General features: G+C 40.1%; 1 protein-coding gene across 3 annotated transcripts; it reads left to right on the top strand.

The window, feature by feature from the left end:
* The first annotated feature begins 2,434 nt into the window (after positions 1 to 2,434).
* Positions 2,435 to 18,288, top strand: LOC136768809 (prostasin). 3 transcript variants are annotated; one of them, XM_066723183.1, is made up of 11 exons: positions 2,435 to 2,730; positions 3,325 to 3,397; positions 4,664 to 4,684; positions 4,809 to 4,882; positions 5,277 to 5,548; positions 6,281 to 6,429; positions 7,276 to 7,546; positions 9,668 to 9,803; positions 10,239 to 10,495; positions 10,715 to 10,806; positions 17,162 to 18,288. In XM_066723183.1, exons 1-11 carry the CDS (start codon positions 2,591 to 2,593, stop codon positions 17,408 to 17,410), a joined length of 1,734 nt encoding a protein of 577 aa, XP_066579280.1. In that variant the 5' UTR covers positions 2,435 to 2,590; the 3' UTR covers positions 17,411 to 18,288. The 3 variants fall into 3 exon arrangements, with proteins under 3 accessions (XP_066579280.1, XP_066579282.1, XP_066579281.1); XM_066723185.1 differs by lacking the exon at positions 3,325 to 3,397 and having other exon boundaries at positions 2,437 to 2,730; XM_066723184.1 differs by lacking the exon at positions 3,325 to 3,397 and having other exon boundaries at positions 2,438 to 2,730; positions 4,809 to 4,971.
* The last annotated feature ends 3,214 nt before the right edge of the window (positions 18,289 to 21,502 follow it).

Raw genomic sequence — 21,502 nt, 5'->3', positions numbered from 1 at the left:
GTGTTTATGAAGCTAAGTGAATATGTATATATCTAAATGTTGGGTAGTGTGGAGGACCCCATTGTGGATCTTCTGTTGACATTGCTGGCCAGGTACCTCAATGATGTTATAATTTTATTTTTACTTTATTATGACATATTTTCTTCATGTATTTCATCTAACATACAGTGGTGCAATGTAGGCTTATTTTTATTTCTTTGTATATATACAGACAATCATGATATATAATAACAGAATCACATTCTTTAAACTGAAATAAGTTCTGATAGTAGTGTTTTAAATATTTCACATCAGTGTGATATTGGTTGTCACTAAGGTATATTAATTTGATTGTACGTCTCATTTGGAGTTTCATTGTGAGCAAAGAGTATTTGAGTGCAGTATTTAATTTTGCAAGATTTCAGTGGGGTTTGTGTTCTGTGTTTACAGTTTTGAGTACATGAGGTACTTTCAGCAAACGTGTTAACAATTGGGAAGAACTGTAAAAATGTAAGAGTCATATGTCATTGTCATGTGCTTGGGATGTCTGCAGTCAATCAGAGGCAATGACGTGTTTCAACTAGTAATAGCTGGTTGGAGTCTATAGTTAAACTTGCTTTTCCAGTCTGGTGTTTAAACTAATTGACACTCTGTTTAGAAGCTGTTCAAGCTCCATTTAAGCACTGTTTGCATGCTTTTAATAAATTATTTCTTCAAATGAAATGAAAACATCAAATTTTTACTTCATCACGCCCAGGTGAATGAAACATTGCAGTACTTTACACCACCAGTGCCCCCCTGAGTTCTGTATACACCCTACCCTAATAAAAACATTCACTAATGAAAAAACATACCTGAAACATTGAAAAAGGCAAATTCCTATACAATTTTAAAGATGCTTGTGCACATTTCTAATGAAAGACAAATACAATTGCAAGTATTGTAAAGCAGCTCTGTTCTGTGGTTCTCTCTGTCATCTTTCTTCCTATTGCATTGCAGGAAGTAAATCTAAGAGTGCACTGAGGTATCCCATGAGTCAGTATGTCCTTATGCCAGATGGTCTTCCTTCTTCTATTTGTATACCTAACACAAGAAAAAGCTAATTATCCCACTGATCAAAACATCAAGAATTTGCCATTGAAAGCCCCACGCAGGCCCCATTTCAGCCCCAATAACTCTTTCTAACAACCCATAAAGGTCTATTATTTTTCCTTTTTGCTTACCCTGTTAAAATGTTAACCTAACATTTTCAAAAAACTGGAGGATTTGATAAAAATAATTCAGTAGCAGGAATAGCAGACCTTCAAGTCAAGTCAAGAACCTCTGAACTCCACTGTGACCGACAAGTTAATTTGGATAAACTGCTGGTAGATGAATGGAACTGAGAATGCATATGCTCCCAAGTGTAAAACTCCTGTTCACCAGTTAAGTGTGAAGGTGACTTTGTTAATGTTGCTAGAATGGCTTGACCCTTTCGCCTCATGATCTGTAAATCACCATGCAACTATACAAAACTGTCAGATTTTCTTGTGACATGAAAAAGCAGACATTTGAAGCACATCTATTCACAACAGACTTTATATCTTTCTGGAAACTTGCAAACTCCACACTTGTCTTGCTTTGTTTACCTTCTCATTACAACCCCTCTTCCTGTAATTAACTTCCTGTCTTAACTATACGGCTATTTAGCATAGACCCTAAATACTTTATTTATACCTATACCTAACAAACACTTACAAAGCAGTTTAAAGGCATATTATATAGCAAACACGTGGATCTGAAAAAACAGTCAAAGCTTTAGCTTTTTTTTAACATATTACTACTATATGTATTTATAGTTATAATAATAATTTATTATTACACTATTTTATACACACTATTCATAAAAATCAATAATTTAAAACAATTATACGCATTTAAGAAAATATTACTAAATTATATTTGTTTATCTTGCATAATTACAGAAACCATCTTACAATAATACTACTACTACTAATAATAAATGTTTCTTGGAAGTTGGAAGGGGAAAGAAATTATTACAAAACCAAATTTTATAGGATTCACCCGAGACACTTTTTTGAGAAACTGCAAACTTCATATATTTGTTTTTATGTATTATTGTTATTTTGTATGTATTCATGCAACGCAATGATACAAAAGATTTCGACTTGCATTGGTGATTGCTATACATATACCACAAATACCAGTTACAGTACAGGTGTTGACATCTTATCATGGCTTGGGGTGGGGGGGCAGCATTTTGTAATACTTGAGTTTCGATAAATGAATGGACACACCCTCTCCCAACAATTAAAGCACTCTTTTTAGTTTTTTAATCTTAGACCCATGACTGACAAACTGGTTGACATCAGCACATTGAATACAATAAGAATTTGCATCTGAGCTGTTACTATAAATAAGCTCAGTTAGAAAGCTAAGGTCTCTGTGGTTCTCTCTAATTGGAGTGACCCAGTGTAAAACACGTAGGACTGGTTAGTCGGGGAGGATTATACTAATGCAGGGTCCTAGTACCACACCTACTCCGCCTGGATGATCCCATAACCTCTGATGTTAATTTCAGTGTTCAAAAGTCAAAAGCAGGTACAGATGCATGTCAACAGATAACACGAGAGAGGAGGAAGAAACAAAGGAAAGAGACACTGGGGAGAGAGAAGTCACACAAAGTGCACTTCGAGACCATGGCACAATGGATCTATATGGTTTTCGCCATGGCTTTGACCTCGCTCAAAGGTAAGCAATGGTTTTCACATTCCAACTACAACATAATTTATAAAAAAGCCACATCCACTTTTGGATTGATATGTTTCAAGGAATTATAAGGTTAGTGTGTGCTGTAATCTGGAAACCATGTTCAAACTGTGGAAACCCTTGGATAAATGTATCAAGGTAAAGGGTAGGAGGTAGAATTTAGGGATAGAGCTGCACCAGTATTCATTAATTTAGGAAATACCTATGTCTCTAGATTTATATCTATCTATCTATCTATCTATCTATCTATCTATATATATATATATATATATATATATATTTGTTTGTTTGCTTGTTTTGTTTTTCATTCACATACCTACAATAAACCCTCATTGCTATGCTGCATTTTAATTAATGCTGTTACAGTAGTGGGAATGTGTTCACTGATGTGATCTATAACCTTGCCAGCATCAGGAAATATATTATAAATGTTATTCCAACTATTGGATTTGTTTTTATGCAAATTAAGTTCCTGGTCAACATGTTTACGAAATATGAGATTGTCAACCTGGAGTTTGTGCTGTGTTATGGTTGCTTGTTACTATATGATAGCTTGACACTGCACTCTCTCTACAGGAAAGGATTTCTACAATTTAACACTCTGGATAAACCTGTTCAGTTTGAGGTGCAAACAAACAGTGTGTGCAAGGTGCGAAGTTAGGTGTGGAGTATGTGTGTGCTTATGTATGTGAGTGGTGCTATTGGATCACTTCATGGAACACCTGGCTATTGCGTGATGGGTGTTTTACTCAAAACAGCAAAATCCAAAACTATAGCAGTAAATTACTACAATAAGCATCCAGTTGTAGGTTTGAGTATGTCACCCTGAACTAAGGTGAGGGAGCTATACAATCACCTACTTAAGTCTTCTGCTGATATCTATCAGTGAAGACAGTTACTATACACCACAAAAAATCAGTTAATGAACACAGCTGCAATCAATACAAATGCCTGGTTTGGCTTCTTCATTCCAAAAAGCCATACAGTAAGAGCATGTGTACAAAAAATAATACAAATCAATACATTTCTGAAGAATAAAATATAAATGGTGAAGAACAAGTTAAATTCCCAATTGTAATATCACATCAGACCAATACAATACAATGACATAAGCTCCTCAGAACAATTAAAGAAACTTGTAACCATTAGTTTACTTTCAAAATACAAAGCTTACATGAGCAAGTTAATTTAGGCAAGCTAATGCTTTTAGTGCAAATAAATTCAATAGTTTACATTCAAAATAGAAAGGTTATTATTATTATGTTTGTATTTTTGTATTTTGTATTTTTGTATTTTTTTAGCAAAGGCAATTAATAAGCTTGTTAACAGACTAGACATAATTTTAAATAGGGAGTAACTAGTAGAAAGTACAGATAAAATCTAGTAAAAATTCAGCTTGTTCTTAGGGTACAATTGATTTTAACAAACAGCAAGAACATCAGAAACACATAGTGAGTAGCACTATAGAAATTAGGAAAATCAAGTCACTTACTGCTGCCATATTGCATTTCTTAATGACGGGAATCAGCAGTCCATAATCCCAGTGTAAGTGCAGCTGATCACGAAAAGTACATTTCTCACAAAGACAAATAAATGGCAACAAGTTTTAAATTCACCATCCTGACTCTTGGCTGGAGAAGGGAGAAGAAGCATCTCCCCAACCACAGCAGTTAGAGCGTTCAAACCAACATTCATTTAAAGGAGATTGACTGTGATTTGTTCTATATCACCACGATAGCATAGGGGTGTACATATCCCACTACAATAATATGTTCACCCTGAGCTGTGAGACTCTGAACATGGGAATGGGAGAAGAAATGGTGCAATTAAGTCTTTCACTTTGTTTTTTCAAATTTCCTCATCAGTGGAAATCCATGAATGGTCATTTTTTCCTTGTTTGTTTCCTTTCTTGTAGGATCACAGGCTCAGGCAAATGGTAAGATTGTTTAACGTATTGGTAATTTAAATATTTTAAAGTAATACAACATAATTTTGTTTGCACATAAGTCAAAGAGATAATAATAATAATAAATGCAGCTCTGTTCTCTGCCCAAATCCAGTCTGTGGACAGGCCCCGCTTAACACGAGGATCGTGGGGGGTGAGTCTGCCCCACCTGGGTCCTGGCCCTGGCAGGTGAGTCTTCATCTGAATGGGTACCACGTGTGCGGAGGCTCCCTGATCTCCAGTCAATGGGTGCTGTCTGCCGCACACTGCTTCAAAAGGTAGGGAGAAACAGAACGACACTTGTGCGCAGAAACAGACAGCAAATAGACGGCGTTACTGTAGACAGAGCCACACTGTGGGTATTACATGAAGTGTCTCATGGTGGTTTAGAGAGAGTGTGACAGAGGACATCTGACTTTACTGACGACCTCTCTGACTCTGTCTCTGTCTTGCTCTAGTAGTACTGTTCTCAGTCACACCAGGGATAAATTAAATACAGTAGCTCAGTTATTTATGTACAGTAACAGTACATATTTAGGAACAACAAGAGTTGACTCTGGACACTGTCTCTGTCTCTGTGCAGCCCTGTTAATGTCAATCAGTGGACTGTGTATCTGGGATTACAGACACAGCAGGGCTCTAACCCCAACTCACAGTCAAGGGGGGTCCAACAGATCAACATCAACAGCAACTACGACTCTACAACCCACAACAATGACCTCGCGCTGATGAAATTGAGCAGCGCCGTCTCCTTCACAGACTTCATCCAGCCCATCTGTCTGGCAGCCAGCAGCAGCACCTTCTACAACGGCACTGAATGCTGGGTCACTGGCTGGGGCAACATTGCCTATGATGGTAATTTTATCTATTGTTACATGTCTGTCTTCTAACACACATCATCCAAGAGTTTTACACACAGGGCTTATTTTTAGATTGTTTCCTGATTTCTCACTCAAATGCTTTATTCTAAATAAGGGTTAAGAATACTCCCCTAATACTGTATACTAATAAACAAATACATAAATAAATGTGCACAGCTGTCTGGTGTACAAATGTAACAATTATGACGTAGAATGGGTGAAAATTAAACAGACTTATCTGCTTTTTCATTATATGGTACAACTGAGGTTCTTGATCTCTTCCCAGTTATTTGTTCTTAGCATAGATACTTATTGAAGCAGTTGTTTTGTTTCTTGCATATGCTCCCTACATCAAAATCTGAGAGAGCAGTCATCTGATATACTTGATTGGTGTTTAAAACTGTTTTAATTTAGTGTTTAACTTATGACAAAACCAGTAGACTTTTAACTTTTTAACTGGCAGAGTAGACCAATTTGTATCAATTCAAAATACTACCTGATTTAATAAAATATATTTCTCAGACTTTTTTAAAATACAAATGTAGATCTTATTGGTTTCTTCCAGATTCCTCAATAAACTTTAATTTGTCTTTGCATTAGCAAATTCCTGCATTGCCAGATTTCAGGAAATCTACATCTTGCTTCTCTTTTTTCTCTTGTGACTAAATCAATACATGAAAACATGTAAACATGCAGTAAATGAACTTCCAGCTGTCTTGTCTTTCAGTGTCTCTGGGAGGTGTCCAGACCCTGCAGGAGGTTGAGATACCCATCATTGGGAACAATCAGTGTGGCTGTCTGTACAATGATGTAGTCACTATCAGCAGCAACATGCTCTGTGCTGGACTGCTGCAGGGGGGCAAGGACTCCTGTCAGGTACAGAACCTTCTTATTAATCACAGCTGAGAAACCAGCCAATCACAGAGCAGGTTTATATTATAAGCAGCTGCTCGGAATAGGTTTGAGAGGCAATTTCGAGATCAGTCTTAAAGAAGTTACGAACTACAGGCACTTTCATGCAGACCAGACAGGAGAGAAATATAACAGGCCCACATGTCTGTCCCGTGATGAGTGCAAGCTCGGTTTCTTCCTGACAACTGCTCAGGTAGACCCATATTTGGTCAAACCGGAGAAAATTATGGCATACATAATGTTTAATATAAGGGGGGTTTGTACGATGTATCAAGCCAAAATCCATGATGAAAACTGGTTATTATCAGACCCTGTTCTTCTATGTATCAGGTTTGACAGTGCAGACAGTGACCTTGTTCACACAGACACACAGGGAAAGAAATGCCTTTTTTATACCTCCTGGGTGCGCCACCCACACCTATGCTCCATTCCCCCTGTGCTTCTCTCTTTTTCTTACTCTGACCTGTTGTACGGATGCATGCTCTCTGTTCTGTTCTGTTGTGTTGGTCTGTTCTGGATCCGCCTCTTTCTCGGGTGGGGGGCAGAGCTGATGTTGCGATCAAAAAATCTGTAATAATTAAATTATGGCTTGTCACCTCCCATGGCACTAACTTATATAATTATTACTTGTTTTATTCTGATGTTCTGTAACTTCTTATAGTTTCTTACATTAAACGACTGGATGAAATGCTAGTTCTAATAAGTAGTAAGCAATTAAGAAAACAAAATGTCACCCTCTGATTTGTAGCCTTCCATAGGTTCTTTATTAGTCTTACTGTGTCCCCTTACAGTGTCTCTCTTTCTCTTCAGGGAGACTCTGGGGGTCCCCTGGTCTGTAAGCAGGGCTCTGCCTGGGTTCAGGGTGGCATTGTGAGTTTTGGAGCAGGATGTGCCCAACCCAATTATCCTGGGGTGTACACCAGGGTGTCCCAATACCAGGGCTGGATCAATGGGCAGTTGGGGGCCAGCGGTCCAGGGTTTATGACCTTCACTTCCAGCGGCAGTAACACTGACAACAGTTACATATGTAACGTAGTAACACAGCCAACAACTACTGCATCAACTACTGAGCCAAACCCAGGTACTCTTTGATAAGAGTCCAATGACATGAAAAATGTATGTTACTGTAGAGGAATGTAGCATGTGGTGAAAGTGGATCGGTGAATACAGAATTCTCCAGATGTGATACAATGTGGCTCCTCAAAGCCCAAGCCAGGACATGTTTGATAAGACCGGGTAGAGCAAGGGGGTCAGACTCCAATCCTGGGGGGCCGCAGTGTCTTCTGGATTGTGTTCCAACAGGAGCTCTCAATCTTTCATTTGCCTGCAAATGTCTAGAGTGTTAAGTTTTGGGACCAATACATAAGCATTATAATAATGTCTGTGTTATTAATGTACAATCAAGAAGAGAAGAAGAAGAAAAAAATCAATATATACAGTGAGGGAAAAAAGTATCTGATCCCCTGCTGATGTTGTACGTTTGCCCACTGACAAAGAAATGATCAGTCTATAATTTAAATGGTAGGTGTATTTCAACAGTGAGAGACAGAATAACAACACAAAAATCCAGGAAACGCATTTCAAAAAAGTTATAAATTGATTTGCATGTTAATGAGGGAAATAAGTATTTGATCCCCTATCAATCAGCAAGATTTCTGGCTCCCAGGTGTCTTTTATACAGGTAACGAGCTGACATTAGGAGCACTCTCTTAAAGGGAGTGCTCCTAATCTCAGCTCGTTACCTGTATAAAAGACACCTGTCCACAGAAGCAATCAATCAATCAGATTCCAAAACTCTCCACCATGGCCAAGACCAAAGAGCTGTCCAAGGATGTCAGGGACAAGATTGTAGACCTACACAAGGCTGGAATGGGCTACAAGACCATCGCCAAGCAGCTTGGTGAGAAGGTGACAACTGCTGGTGCGATTATTCAAAAATTGAAGAAACACAAAATAACTGTCAGTGTCCCTCGGTCTGGGGCTCCATGCAAGATCTCACCTCGTGGACTTTCAATGATCATGAGAACGGTGAGGAATCAGCCCAGAACTACACAGGAGGATCTTGTTAATGATCTCAAGGCAGCTGGGACCATAGTCACCAAGAAAACAATTGGTAACACACTACGCCGTGAAGGACTGAAATGCTGCAGCGTCCGCAAGGTCCCCCTGCTCAAGAAAGCACATGTACAGGCCCGTCTGAAGTTTGCCAATGAACATCTGAATGATTCAGAGGAGAACTGGGTGAAAGTGTTGTGGTCAGATGAGACCAAAATCAAGCTCTTTGGCATCAACTCAACTCGTCGTGTTTGGAGGAGGAGGAATGACCCCAAGAACACCATCCCCACCGTCAAACATGGAGGTGGAAACATTATGCTTTGGGGGTGTTTTTCTGCTAAGGGGACAGGACAACTGCACCGCATCAAAAGGACGATGGACGGGGCCATGTACCGTCCAATCTTGGGTGAAAACCTCCTTCCCTCAGCCAGGGCATTGAAAATGGGTCGTGGATGGGTATTCCAGCATGACAATGACCCAAAACACACAGCCAAGGCAACAAAGGAGTGGCTCAAGAAGAAGCACATTAAGGTCCTGGAGTGGCCTAGCCAGTCTCCAGACCTTAATCCCATAGAAAATCTGTGGAGGGAGCTGAAGGTTCGAGTTGCCAAACGTCAGCCTCAAAACCTTAATGACTTGGAGAGGATCTGCAAGGAGGAGTGGGACAAAATCCCTCCTGAGATGTGTGCAAACCTGGTGGCCAACTACAAGAAACGTCTCACCTCTGTGATTGCCAACAAGGGTTTTGCCACCAAGTACTAAGTCGAAGGGGTCAAATACTTATTTCCTTCATTAACATGCAAATCAATTTAAAACTTTTTTGAAATGCATTTTTCTGGATTTTTTTTTTGTTATTCTGTCTCTCACTGTTAAAATACACCTAACATTAACATTAAAGACTGATCATTTCATTGTCAGTGGGCAAACATACAAAATCAGCAGGGGATCAAACACTTTTTTCCCTCACCGTAAATATACAGCTCTGGAAAAAATGGAGACCACTTAACATTGATTTCTGAACTTGGAATGATCTCTTCATTTTTTTGAGAGCTATATATAAGAGGCAAAAAAAAAAACTTTGTCAATAGAGAATAACAATAGAAAACAAAACATCCAGATCTCATTTCTGTGTGCTTGTGTCTAACAGTAGACATCTGTGGGCAGCCCATGGCATCACTGGAGTGGCCCTGGCAGGCTAGTCTGCACCGCAATGGGACACACGTCTGTGGGGGAACTCTGCTCACCAGCGAGTGGGTGATGACAGATGCACAGTGCTTACCCAGGTAGAGTCAACCTCAGATCACCCCCCCTGTCCACACATATGTCCCCCCATATGTCCTCTTAGCACTGTACCAGGGTCAAGCCAATGACTCTAGACACGATAACTACAAGATTACTAGATTCTGTAACACCAGTGATTCTAGATGCTGCAAAACTGGTCTTGGACTAAAAAAACAACAGACTTTAGCAATTAGGAATCCAGCATATTTATTTGTCACATACAGAAGGACAGGCAGGATCAATTGGGATAGTATATTTTTGCCAAGTCTGCTAAAAGTCTGTGGCATATACATCGCACTGGATCCTTTAAGCTTAAACACACGTAAAATTGTAACTCCACACAAAGCAACTCTTGGGACTTTAGACACCGAACACTTTAATATCTGTACAGGTCTATATTATTCACTCTGTGTCTCTCCATCTCCCTCTCCATCCAGCTCTGTGAATCTCAACCAGTGGACAGTGGTCCTAGGCATACAGAACCAGAGTGGCTTCAATCCATATAAAGTGTCAGTGGGGGTCCAGCAGGTCATTAGCAGCAACTTAATCGGCAGCAACATTGCCCTCCTGCAACTGAAGCCCAACATTTCCTTCAGTGTAAACATCCTGCCCATCTGCCTGCCAGACCCGGGCAACTTTTTGGGCTCTAATCCTGACTGTTGGGTTACTGGCTGGGGCAGCATGAATGGAGTGGGTGAGTCAGTGCTATGAAAACACACCTACAGGGATGCTAATGAGGTCAGCCATAGCAAGATACTTCACCACTTCATTGTTCCATTCCATCCACCTTTTTCAATGTTCACAATGCAAACACATAGAGTGCTGTTAGGGGAAGTTGATATTTGATTGTTAATATTTTTGAAGGCTGATTGTAATATCAACTGAAAATGAGTGTCTGTCATTTTGCCACCAGGGATGCTCCAGGCACAGCAAGTGACACTTACCCAGTGTGCCAAAACCTCCTCTCCTGATGCAATCTGTACCGAACCCCTGGACCTGCAGCAGGTACCAGCAGTCCTGTCTGACCCTCACTGTTCTTTCCATTTTGTCTACAGAGAGATTTTTTTTTTTTAAGAAGTTGAGGTCAATGCCAATTTGTCCCCAACAATTCACCCCCATGTCAATTCGCCCCCGTCATTATACGTTCTCCACTTGAGTATCCCCTTACAACAATAAAATGTATTGATAATATATTATTCTGAAATATATTTAATATATTTTAAGATGTATTTTATAAAATATATTGTATAATATATGTTCAAAATATGGTTTAATATATCAATTATTGCTGCTTTAGTATATTTAATTTATACTGAAATATATGGTAAAATATACTGTATTATATAAGAAAAATACATTTCAACTTATATTGTTATATATTTTGAAATATATTGTCTAATATAACTTAAATATAATATTAATTATATTATAGTATATTCTGAAATATATGTAAACTTATATATTAAATATACTATAACATATTTATACATATATGTATTTTATACTACTAAATATATAAAAATATTAGGGCTGGGCAAGTTAACGCATTATTATCGCATTAACACATTAATTAATTAACGCCGACAATTATTTTATCTCGCATTAACATTAAGTTTTTATTATTATTATTATTATTATTATTATTATTATTATTATTATTATTATTATTATTAAAGTCCGTTGCTCACTGGCTCTGAATACACATACAGACAAACCATGGGTCACAGCAGGGATGGGATGTTGATCAGTACTTGCTTGGGATAGGCGTCATCACGCGTCTCAACCAATGAGAGCATTTGTGGTGGGCCAAAGACTGCTGCAGCGCTCACATTAACTGGAAAAGAACTGGCGGGGACAGAAAAATTGAGAAAGGTACCAAACACTTACATGGACATTTTCGTTTTAAATCTCTTCTAGATGGCGGAGTTGATAGAACCAAAGTTATTTGTAACCACTGCAAAGTTGCAAAGTTGAATGAGTACTTCAAGCCTAAAGTATCACTTAAATGCAATACACACAGTTGATGCCAGCAAATCACCCACCAAAACAAACAGTGGAGGGAGGCTTTGAATGACTATGTTGGATGCAGCATGTGGGAGAAGTATAGATAAACAAAATCAAGACAAGCTAACAAATGCCATAGCGAAGTGGATAGCTACAAACTGCAGGCCGATTAGTATTGTGGAAGATGTCGGTCTGAGGAACGTTCTTAGGATCACAGTGAATGACTTGCCCTGGTCCAACAGCTCTTGTAAAAACTGTAATATGACCCCAATGGAACAATGAATTGGGTCTTGGCACCAGGTGCTAAACATCCACCAGTGCTAGGAATACTGTGACCTCGTAGAGGGAGCTCCCTCCTACTGAATAGTAGCTACTCCTGCATCTGACAGACCCCAGGCAATCAGTCGCTTCCACTCAGGGGCCATGCCCAGAGCTGAAGGACGCCTGGATTGGGATGCCAAAGGGTACTCTGCACCTGGGACAACAAGTCCGCTCTCACTGGGAGCTGCCAAGGCTCTCCGTGGAGGAGGGTGATCAGGTCTGCAAACCAGAATCTGTGAGGTCACCGAGGGGCTATCAGCAGAACTGTTGCTTGTCTCCTGACCTTCTCCAGGCCACCAGGAGAAGGGAGAGCAGTGAGAACACGTAAAGGAGACAGAGCAGCCACGTGTGGGCTAGCGCGTTGATCCCTAAGGTTCCTGAGCGGTCTCGGACGGAGAACCATAGTGAGAAGTGTGTGGACAAAGAGATCCACGTGTGCCCTGCCAAACAGTTTTCACTAATCCCTCAGACGTCACTGTCTTAAAAACCATAATGAGTCTGTAATGGATATCTTGACATGGGCTCAGGAATACTTTGGTAAACCTTCAGTCAACACCATTCGCCGCTGCATCCACAGATGAAAGAGAAGGCTTTACTATGCAAAGCAGAAGCCATACATCAACACTGTCCAGAATCACCACTGACTTCTCTGGGCTCAGTCTCATTCATCTTACATGGACAGCAACACATTGGAATTGTGTTTTGTGGTCCGACGAGTCAACATTTCAAATAGTTTTTGGACAAAACAGCTGTTGTTTTCTCCAGGCCAAAGAGGAAAAGGACCATCCAAGCTGTTATCAGTGTCAGATCCAAAAGCCAGACTCTGTCATGGTATGGGGGTGTGTCAGTGCCCATGGCATGGGTAAATGTAAGGGCACTATTAATGCAGAAAGAGGGACACTAGTTAGAGAACCAATGGCAAACTGTGAACACATATGATTAGCTTTGAGGCATTCTTTCAAAAAACAAGGACCAAGACTATAACAATGGTCTACGATTTAAGAAAAGCAAACCTTGAAGGTATGAGGAGGCACTTAGAAGAATTAGACTGGAGCACACTGGATACAGAGTCAGTTGGAAATGGATGTTTGTAAGAATATACTACTTGAGGCTCAGGAGAAATGTATTCCAAAACTTAGCAAATTGATGGCCAACAAACATAGGCCAAAATGGTTTATAGAAGTATGCAAAAACATATAAAGAGAAAGAAAATGTTGTATAGCGCATAAAAAAGGGATGGAGATGAAACAAAATACAAAGAACATGTTCAGCTGCAAAGAGATCTTAAGAAAGAGATCAAGAAAACAAAGAGGGAAACATGAGCCTAAATGGATATTTCACAGAGGTTTTTACAGAAGACAAGACAGATAACATTCCACAGGTGAACAATCAGTCCAGTCAAACCTTAAGAGAGATCAGGATAAATGAGGAGGAGGTGTACTAAAGGAACTAGCAGAACTATTAGGGAAATAACTAACTCAAATATTCCAAATGACACTTAGAACAGGGGATGTGCCGACTGACTGGAACACAGCAAATGTCATACCAATCCACAAGAAAGGGGACAAAACGGAGCCAGGAAATTACAGACCAATCAGTCTCACCTGCATCACCTGTACAATGTTGGAAAAAATGATTAGACAGAAAATAGAGAAGCATCTTAATGAAAACCATATTCTTGGAGATAGTCAACATGGGTTTAGAGGAGGCAGATTATGTCTTAGTTATTTATTAGTTTTTTTTTGAACACACAACTGCAGCTGTAGATCACATGAAAACATATGACATGATATAGGTTCCACATCAAAGACTGATTCTCAAATTGAAAGCTGTATGTGGGGAAGCAACAGAAAAGGCAAACAGAATGCTAGGGTATATTGTCAAAAGTGTAGAATTGAGAACAAGGGCAGTGATGTTCAGACTGTACAATGCACTAGTTAGAGCTCATCTGGATACTGTGTGCAGTTCTGGGCTCCACACTTCAAGAAAGATATCGCTGCTCTAGAGGCAGTTCAGAGGAGAGCAACCAGACTTATTCCAGGTCTGAAGGAAAGTCCTACTGAGAGACTGAGGGAACAGAGGAGACTACGTCGGGACTTGATCCAAGTCTTCAAAATCATGAAGGGCATCGACCACATCAAACCAGAGGAGCTTTTCCAGCAGGGACACACGCACCCAGGGACACAAATGGAAACTGGGCTTCAAGACATTCAAGACAGAAAACAGGAGACACTTCTTTACGTTATTGACTTGCCTATGCAACAATATATGTTTGTGGTTTTGACAGCAAATTCTCATATTGAAGAATATACACCAATCAGCCATTACATTATGACCACTGACAGGTGAAGTGAATAACACTGATAATCTCGTTATCATGGCATCTGTAAGTGGGTGGGATATATTAGGCAGTTAGTGAACATTTTGTCCTCAAAGTTGATGTGTTAGAAGCTGGAAAAATGGGCAGCGTAAGGATCTGAGCGACTTTGACAAGGGCCAAATTGTGATGGCTAGACGACTGGGTCAGAGCATCTCCAAAACTGCAGCTCTTGTGGGGTGTTCCCGGTCTGCAGTGGTCACTACCTATCAAAAGTGGTCCAAGGATGGAAAAGTGGTGAACCAACGACAGGGTTATGGGCGGCCAAGGCTCGTTGATGCACGTGGGGGAGTGAAGGCTGGCCCGTGTGGTCCGATCCAACAGACGAGCTACTGAAGCTCAAATTGCTGAAAAAGTGAATGCTGGTTCTGATAGAAAGGTGTCAGAACACACAGTGCATCGGAGTTTGTTGAGTATGGGGCTGCGTAGCCGCAGACCAGTCAGGGTGCCCATGCTGACCCCTGTCCACTGCCGAAAGTGCATACAATGGGCACGTGAGCATCAGAACTGGACCACGGAGCAATGGAAGAAGGTGGCCTGGTCTGATGAATCACGAGTTCAAGGTGTTGACTTGGCCTTCAAATTCCCCAGATCTCAAACCAATCGAGCATCTGTGGGATGTGCTGGACAAACATGTCCGATCCATGGAGGCCCCACCTCGCAACTTACAGGACTTAAAGGATCTGCTGCTAACGTCTTGGTGCCAGATACCACAGCACACCTTCAGAGGTCTAGTGGAGTCCATGCCTCGACGGGTCAGGGCTGTTTTGGCGGCAAAAGGGGGACCTACACAATATTAGGCAGGTGGTCATAATGTTATGGCTGATTGGTGTATATTATAGTGTCCTGCAGCCTCATTAATGAAGCATCACTATTGTAGCAGAGATCAGAAATATGCTGAAGAGTTATTTCCTGTCCAGGATTTAACACTGATTAGCCTTTTTATAAATATTTGTGAAATAGTTCTGATACAACATTTCAGCATTTCATTACAGCTATGGGATCCAGCTTGGAAGCTACATAACGTTCAATTTGTGTATCATATACTTTTTGGGTGATCCTATAGTTTTATATTGATTATATATTTCTAAAATTAGAACTCAATGTGGTTGACTTTTGACTGTAGTCAGCTTCTTATTGTTCATTCTACTCTAATCCCAATTAACTCAAGGAAATTATATATACACTCACCTAAAGGATTATTAGGAACACCTGTTCAATTTCTCATTAATGCAATTATCTAATCAACCAATCACATGGCAGTTGCTTCAATGCATTTAGGGGTGTGGTCCTGGTCAAACCAATCTCCTGCAAAGCATTTGTGAAGCCACAACACATACAACCTTGAGGCGGATGGGCTACAACAGCAGAAGACCCCACCGGGTACCACTCATCTCCACTACAAATAGGAAAAAGAGGCTACAATTTGCACAAGCTCACCAAAATTGGACAGTTGAAGACTGGAAAAATGTTGCCTGGTCTGATGAGTCTCGATTTCTGTTGAGACATTCAGATGGTAGAGTCAGAATTTGGCGTAAACAGAATGAGAACATGGATCCATCATGCCTTGTTACCACTGTGCAGGCTGGTGGTGGTGGTGTAATGGTGTGGGGGATGTTTTCTTGGCACACTTTAGGCCCCCTAATGCCAATTGGGCATCGTTTAAATGCCACGGCCTACCTGAGCATTGTTTCTGACCATGTCCATCCCTTTATGACCACCATGTACCCATCCTATGATGGCTACTTCCAGCAGGATAATGCAATATGTCACAAAGGTCGAATCATTTCAAATTGGTTTCTTGAACATGACAATGAGTTCACTGTACTAAAATGGTCCCCACAGTGACCAGATGTCAACCCAATAGAGCATCTTTGGGATGTGGTGGAACGGGAGCTTTGTGCCCTGGATGTGCATCCCACAAATCTCCATCAACTGCAAGATGCTATCCTATCAATATGGGCCAACATTTCTAAAGAATGCTTTCAGCACCTTGTTGAATCAATGCCACGTAGAATTAAGGCAGTTCTGAAGGCGAAAGGGGGTCAAACACAGTATTAGTGTGGTGTTCCTAATAATCCTTTAGGTGAGTGTATATATATATATATATATATATATATATATAGAAAACATCATGTACTGATCAGGATTCAAACCCTGATTGTTTAGTTTGCAGCACTGTTCAATAACCACTACACCAACTAGTATACAATATTAGCTTGAAACCTCTTTTAAGTAGCCTCCAGCCACCACTGCCAGCTGTCGTAATTAATTGTATACAACTGAATTATTAGAGTTATAGTCTCAAAGTAATGTATCAATTAAAAACATACATTATAATAAATAATAATTGTGTGTGCGTGTATATATATTTTTGAGGTGGTCAGTAATTGTGACTATGATCTCTCTCTCACACTCAATATTGTATTTGTCCTGTCAGTCAGTCCATCAGCCAGCCATTCTGAGATATAGTGTACCCTGAGGTCCTATCACTCTGTCTGTATTAACAGTCTCTCTCTCTCTCTCTCTCTCTCTCTCTCTCTCTCTCTCTCTCTCTCTCTCTCTCTCTCTCTCTCTCTCTCTCTCTCTCTCTCTCTCTCTCTCTCTCTCTCTCTCTCTCTCTCTCTCTCTCTCTCTCTCTCTCTCTCTCTCTCTCAGGGATACCAGGGTGGTCCTCTGGTTTGCAAGCTGACCTCAAGTTGGGTTCAGGTCAGCGTCATCAGCGTTGAAAATGTGGAACATGCCCTCGTGCCCAGGGAGTTCACCAGCATAACCGAGTACGATGACTTCCTGCAGAGGATTGTGGGCCCCAGCCTGCCCCTCATTAGAGCCAGTGTAAACTCTGCTCCCAAAGCCATGCAGGCAATCTCGATCATTCTTTTCCTCCTACTGGCAATCTGGATCTAGGCAATGTGGCCTCTTGTGGCTCTTCACACAGACACCACATTTTGTTTGTATAAATATCAGCACTTCCTTCAAACATTTAAAACATATAATTTAGAACAGCATTCATTTGACCCCCATTACAGGAACCTCACTTAAGGTGGGTCACTTAAACCACTACAGAAGAGATCACACAGGGACACATACACTCTACACTCACAAACAATGACAGAATCCTTTCCAGAAACATCATTGATCATGTGATAGACAGTGAGGTATTGTAGATCTCAACTTTCTGAAACCACTGCAAACTCGATGTACACCCAGTGCATAAATACTCATTGAAGCCTCTATGTAGACTATGTACAATTAGCTCAATTAGCTGGGACAGATTACACTTTTATTTTGCCTTATGGAGAAGCAGATCCTAATGGAATTAAGTGAAATTATTTTCAGTTGATTTAATTGTTGTAACTTGAATTCAATACCAAATCAGCACAGTAGCAAAGCATGAGTCTGATTGATCAGCAAATATAAACATGCTCCTCATTTAAAATCATTGTAAACATAATTGATTAAAAAAACAATTATCAAAGACACGCCATTACGCCATTGCTGTGGATTTATCATATATCACCCTCAACTGCCAGTTGAAAAACCAATCAGAAAACAGGAAGCAGGTTCACTTCCCCAATCTTTACCAAATCAGAATGAAGCCTGAGGCAGAATTTGAGATCATCAGAGCGCCAAACTATTTAGTACAACACGACTCAAGATGCCAAGATCAAGCTCAGAGCCGACATACTGGATCAGATCCATTTAATACATTGGTGGGCAACCTGTGGCCCACAACCACTTAACCACCCTTCAAAAAATCACAATAAAGTATTATATTTATGACATTTGCTTATTTTGTATCAATGTGTTACTCCTTTATTACATTGTTGATTCCATTCCATTCCATTATATTGCAATTTTTTTATTAAAATGTAGCATTTTGTGGTTTGTAATTTTGGTAAAAGGGGTCTTGCGGCCCAGGCAGTTATCTGACACCTGGACTTGCAGCCCACTGATTAATTTAGATTGCTCACCACTGGTTTACTACAAACAGACCAGATCTGTTTTATAACACATATTAATAGAAAACACAAGATATTGGATAGCAGACAAAATGAACATGAGTACAAAGATTATTTATAAACATGCACACACATGCATTTTTATACAGAGATAGCGATGGAGGTGGGGGGGGGCAGTGTTGATTTTCCTTTACTGGGTTATTCTTCACTAACACCGTTGTATCCCTTTTAAAATTCTTGATTGATTTTACTGTAACATTGTAAAGATTGCAATGCAAGGCATACAAGCAGATAAATATAGTAACTGTTTTAATAGAAATGAGCTTTCTTAATGTAAACATAACTGTAGTGGTCTGCAGTTATATGTTCTACTTCTACTAGACATTGTGTTTTGTGTGACAAAAAGCACTTTAACAGCAAATAAACTTAGATACACAAATATAAAAGTTAAAAGCATTTCTGTCATATTAATATCAAAAGTCTATGCCAAATCTCATTCCAGCCTGGTTAACATCATGCAAATGTTAATATATTTTTTCTCAATACTTCTTTATTCCACAGTATAGCCATGACACAATGGACTTCATAATGCAATAATGAGGAACCATAGCATAAGAACATGGTAGGACAATCAAATGGGTGAAATAAGTATTTGAACCCCTATCAATCAGCAAGAGTTCTGGCTCCCAGGTGTCTTTTATACAGGTAACGAGCTGAGATTAGGAGCACTCTCTTAAAGGGAGTGCTCCTAATCTCAGCTCGTTACCTGTATAAAAGACATCTGTCCACAGAAGCAATCAATCAATCAGATTCCAAACTCTCCACCATGGCCAAGACCAAAGAGCTGTCCAAGGATGTCAGGGACAAGATTGTAGACCTACACAAGGCTGGAATGGGCTACAAGACCATCGCCAAGCAGCTTGGTGAGAAGGTGACAACAGTTGGTGCAATTATTCGCAAATGGAAGAAACACAACATAACTGTCAGTCTCCCTCAGTCTGGGGCTCCATGCAAGATCTCACCTCGTGGAGTTTCAATGATCATGAGAACGGTGAGGAATCAGTCCAGAACTACATGGGAGGATCTTGTTAATGATCTCAAGGCAGCTGGGACCATAGTCACCAAGAAAACAATTGGTAACACACTACGCCCTGAAGGACTGAAATCCTGCAGCGCCCGCAAGGTCCCCCTGCTCAAGAAAGCACATTTACAGGCCCGTCTGAAGTTTGCCAATGAACATCTGAATGATTCAGAGGAGAACTGGGTGAAAGTGTTGTGATCAGATGAGACCAAAATCGAGCTCTTTGGCATCAACTCAACTCGCCGTGTTTGGAGGAGAAGGAATGACCCCAAGAACACCATCCCCACCGTCATGGGGTCGTGGATGGGTATTCCAGCATGACAATGACCCAAAACACACAGCCAAGGCAACAAAGGAGTGGCTCAAGAAGAAGCACATTAAGGTCCTGGAGTGGCCTAGCCAGTCTCCAGACATTAATCCCATAGAAAATCTGTGGAGGGAGCTGAAGGTTCGAGTTGCCAACATCAGCCTCGAAACCTTAATGACTTGGAGAGAATTTGCAAAGAGGAGTGGGACAAAATCCCTCCTGAGATGTGTGCAAACCTGGTGGCCAACTACAAGAAACGTCTGACCTCTGTGATTGCCAACAAGGGTTTTGCCACCAAGTACTAAGTTGATGTGGTCAAATACTTACTTCCCTCATTAACATGCAAATCAATTTATAACTTTTTTGAAATGCGTTTTTCTGGATTTTTTTTTTGTTGTTATTCTGTCTCTCACTGTTAAAATACACCTACCATTAACATTATAGACTGATCATTTCTTTGTCAGTGGGCAAACATACAAAATCAGGAGGGGATCAAATACTTTTTCCCTCACTGTACATGACACAATAAACATAATACATAAACAAACATCACCTAATACCCCAAATTACAAGCAGCCATAAGATTACTTAAATAAATTACTAGGACAATAACCCATGTGCTAGATAAAGACATTGAACCAAGCACTCAACCAACACTAAGCATATCAATGTTCACACAACAAGAAGTTGAGAGAAAGAAAAAACATTAACAATTAAGTGTCCTAATAGCAGCAGGTCAAAATCAGTTTTTGAATCAAGATGTTTTTGTTGTCAATGATCTGAACAAGAGGGGAGCAGCTGAAAGAGATGATGAGCTGGATGAGAGGGGTCAGAGATTGAAGGTTTGTTGAGTGTAGAGAGATTTTAACTGAACTGACCAGAGATCTAAAATCATTAGTGAGCAAAGAAAAAAGCAACGGAGAAACTACACAACCTTGTGGGGTGCCTGTGCTGATGGACAGATGGCAAGATGTTAACCTTTACTGACTGACGTCTACAGCTTAAAAAATCCAATATCCAATAGTAGATGGCAGGATCTATATTTATGTCCTTTAATTTATTAAACAATTTAAATGGATGAATAGTGTTAAATGAAGAACTAAAATCTATAAACAAAATATGGGCATAGGTATTTCGTGTCTCCAAGGGATATAAACTATGATAAAGTGCTAAGCTGACTGCATCCTCACTGAATAATGTGAAATTCTTGTGTTTTTTCGCAGCTTTATAAAAACTATTACAGTCTGTAACTTTTACAATATATGCATTTCTATTAAACTGAGTTGTGACATTCACAGGAAGCTGCGAAGATAACAATCATTAGCCACTCGCCGCCCCACCCCAATATAGACGACCAGAGGAAGACTGCTGGAGACACACAAGGTTGTCAGCTACACAGGAAGGTGCTGATGGTGCAGAATTATAGTGACTTGACACTCCTTGATATCTTATCTCCTTAAGTGCTGAGTAGTTGGCAAGTTTATTTCTGTATAAGAGCTATTTATCTCCTTCTCAAGTATGATTTGTGCTCATCTCATTCAGAGGACTTCTCACAGGAATTATCACACACCCCAACACACACACATAGACATGAATGTGCATCGATGTTTGTTTCTTTCCCAATCCAAAAGAGAGGGACTTCCACTTCC

This window comes from Amia ocellicauda, chromosome 14 (assembly GCF_036373705.1).
Source record: "Amia ocellicauda isolate fAmiCal2 chromosome 14, fAmiCal2.hap1, whole genome shotgun sequence".
Taxonomy (NCBI): domain Eukaryota; kingdom Metazoa; phylum Chordata; class Actinopteri; order Amiiformes; family Amiidae; genus Amia; species Amia ocellicauda.
The sequence above is the reverse complement of the archived record's forward strand: the minus strand, read 5'-3'. Positions and strand labels throughout refer to the sequence as shown.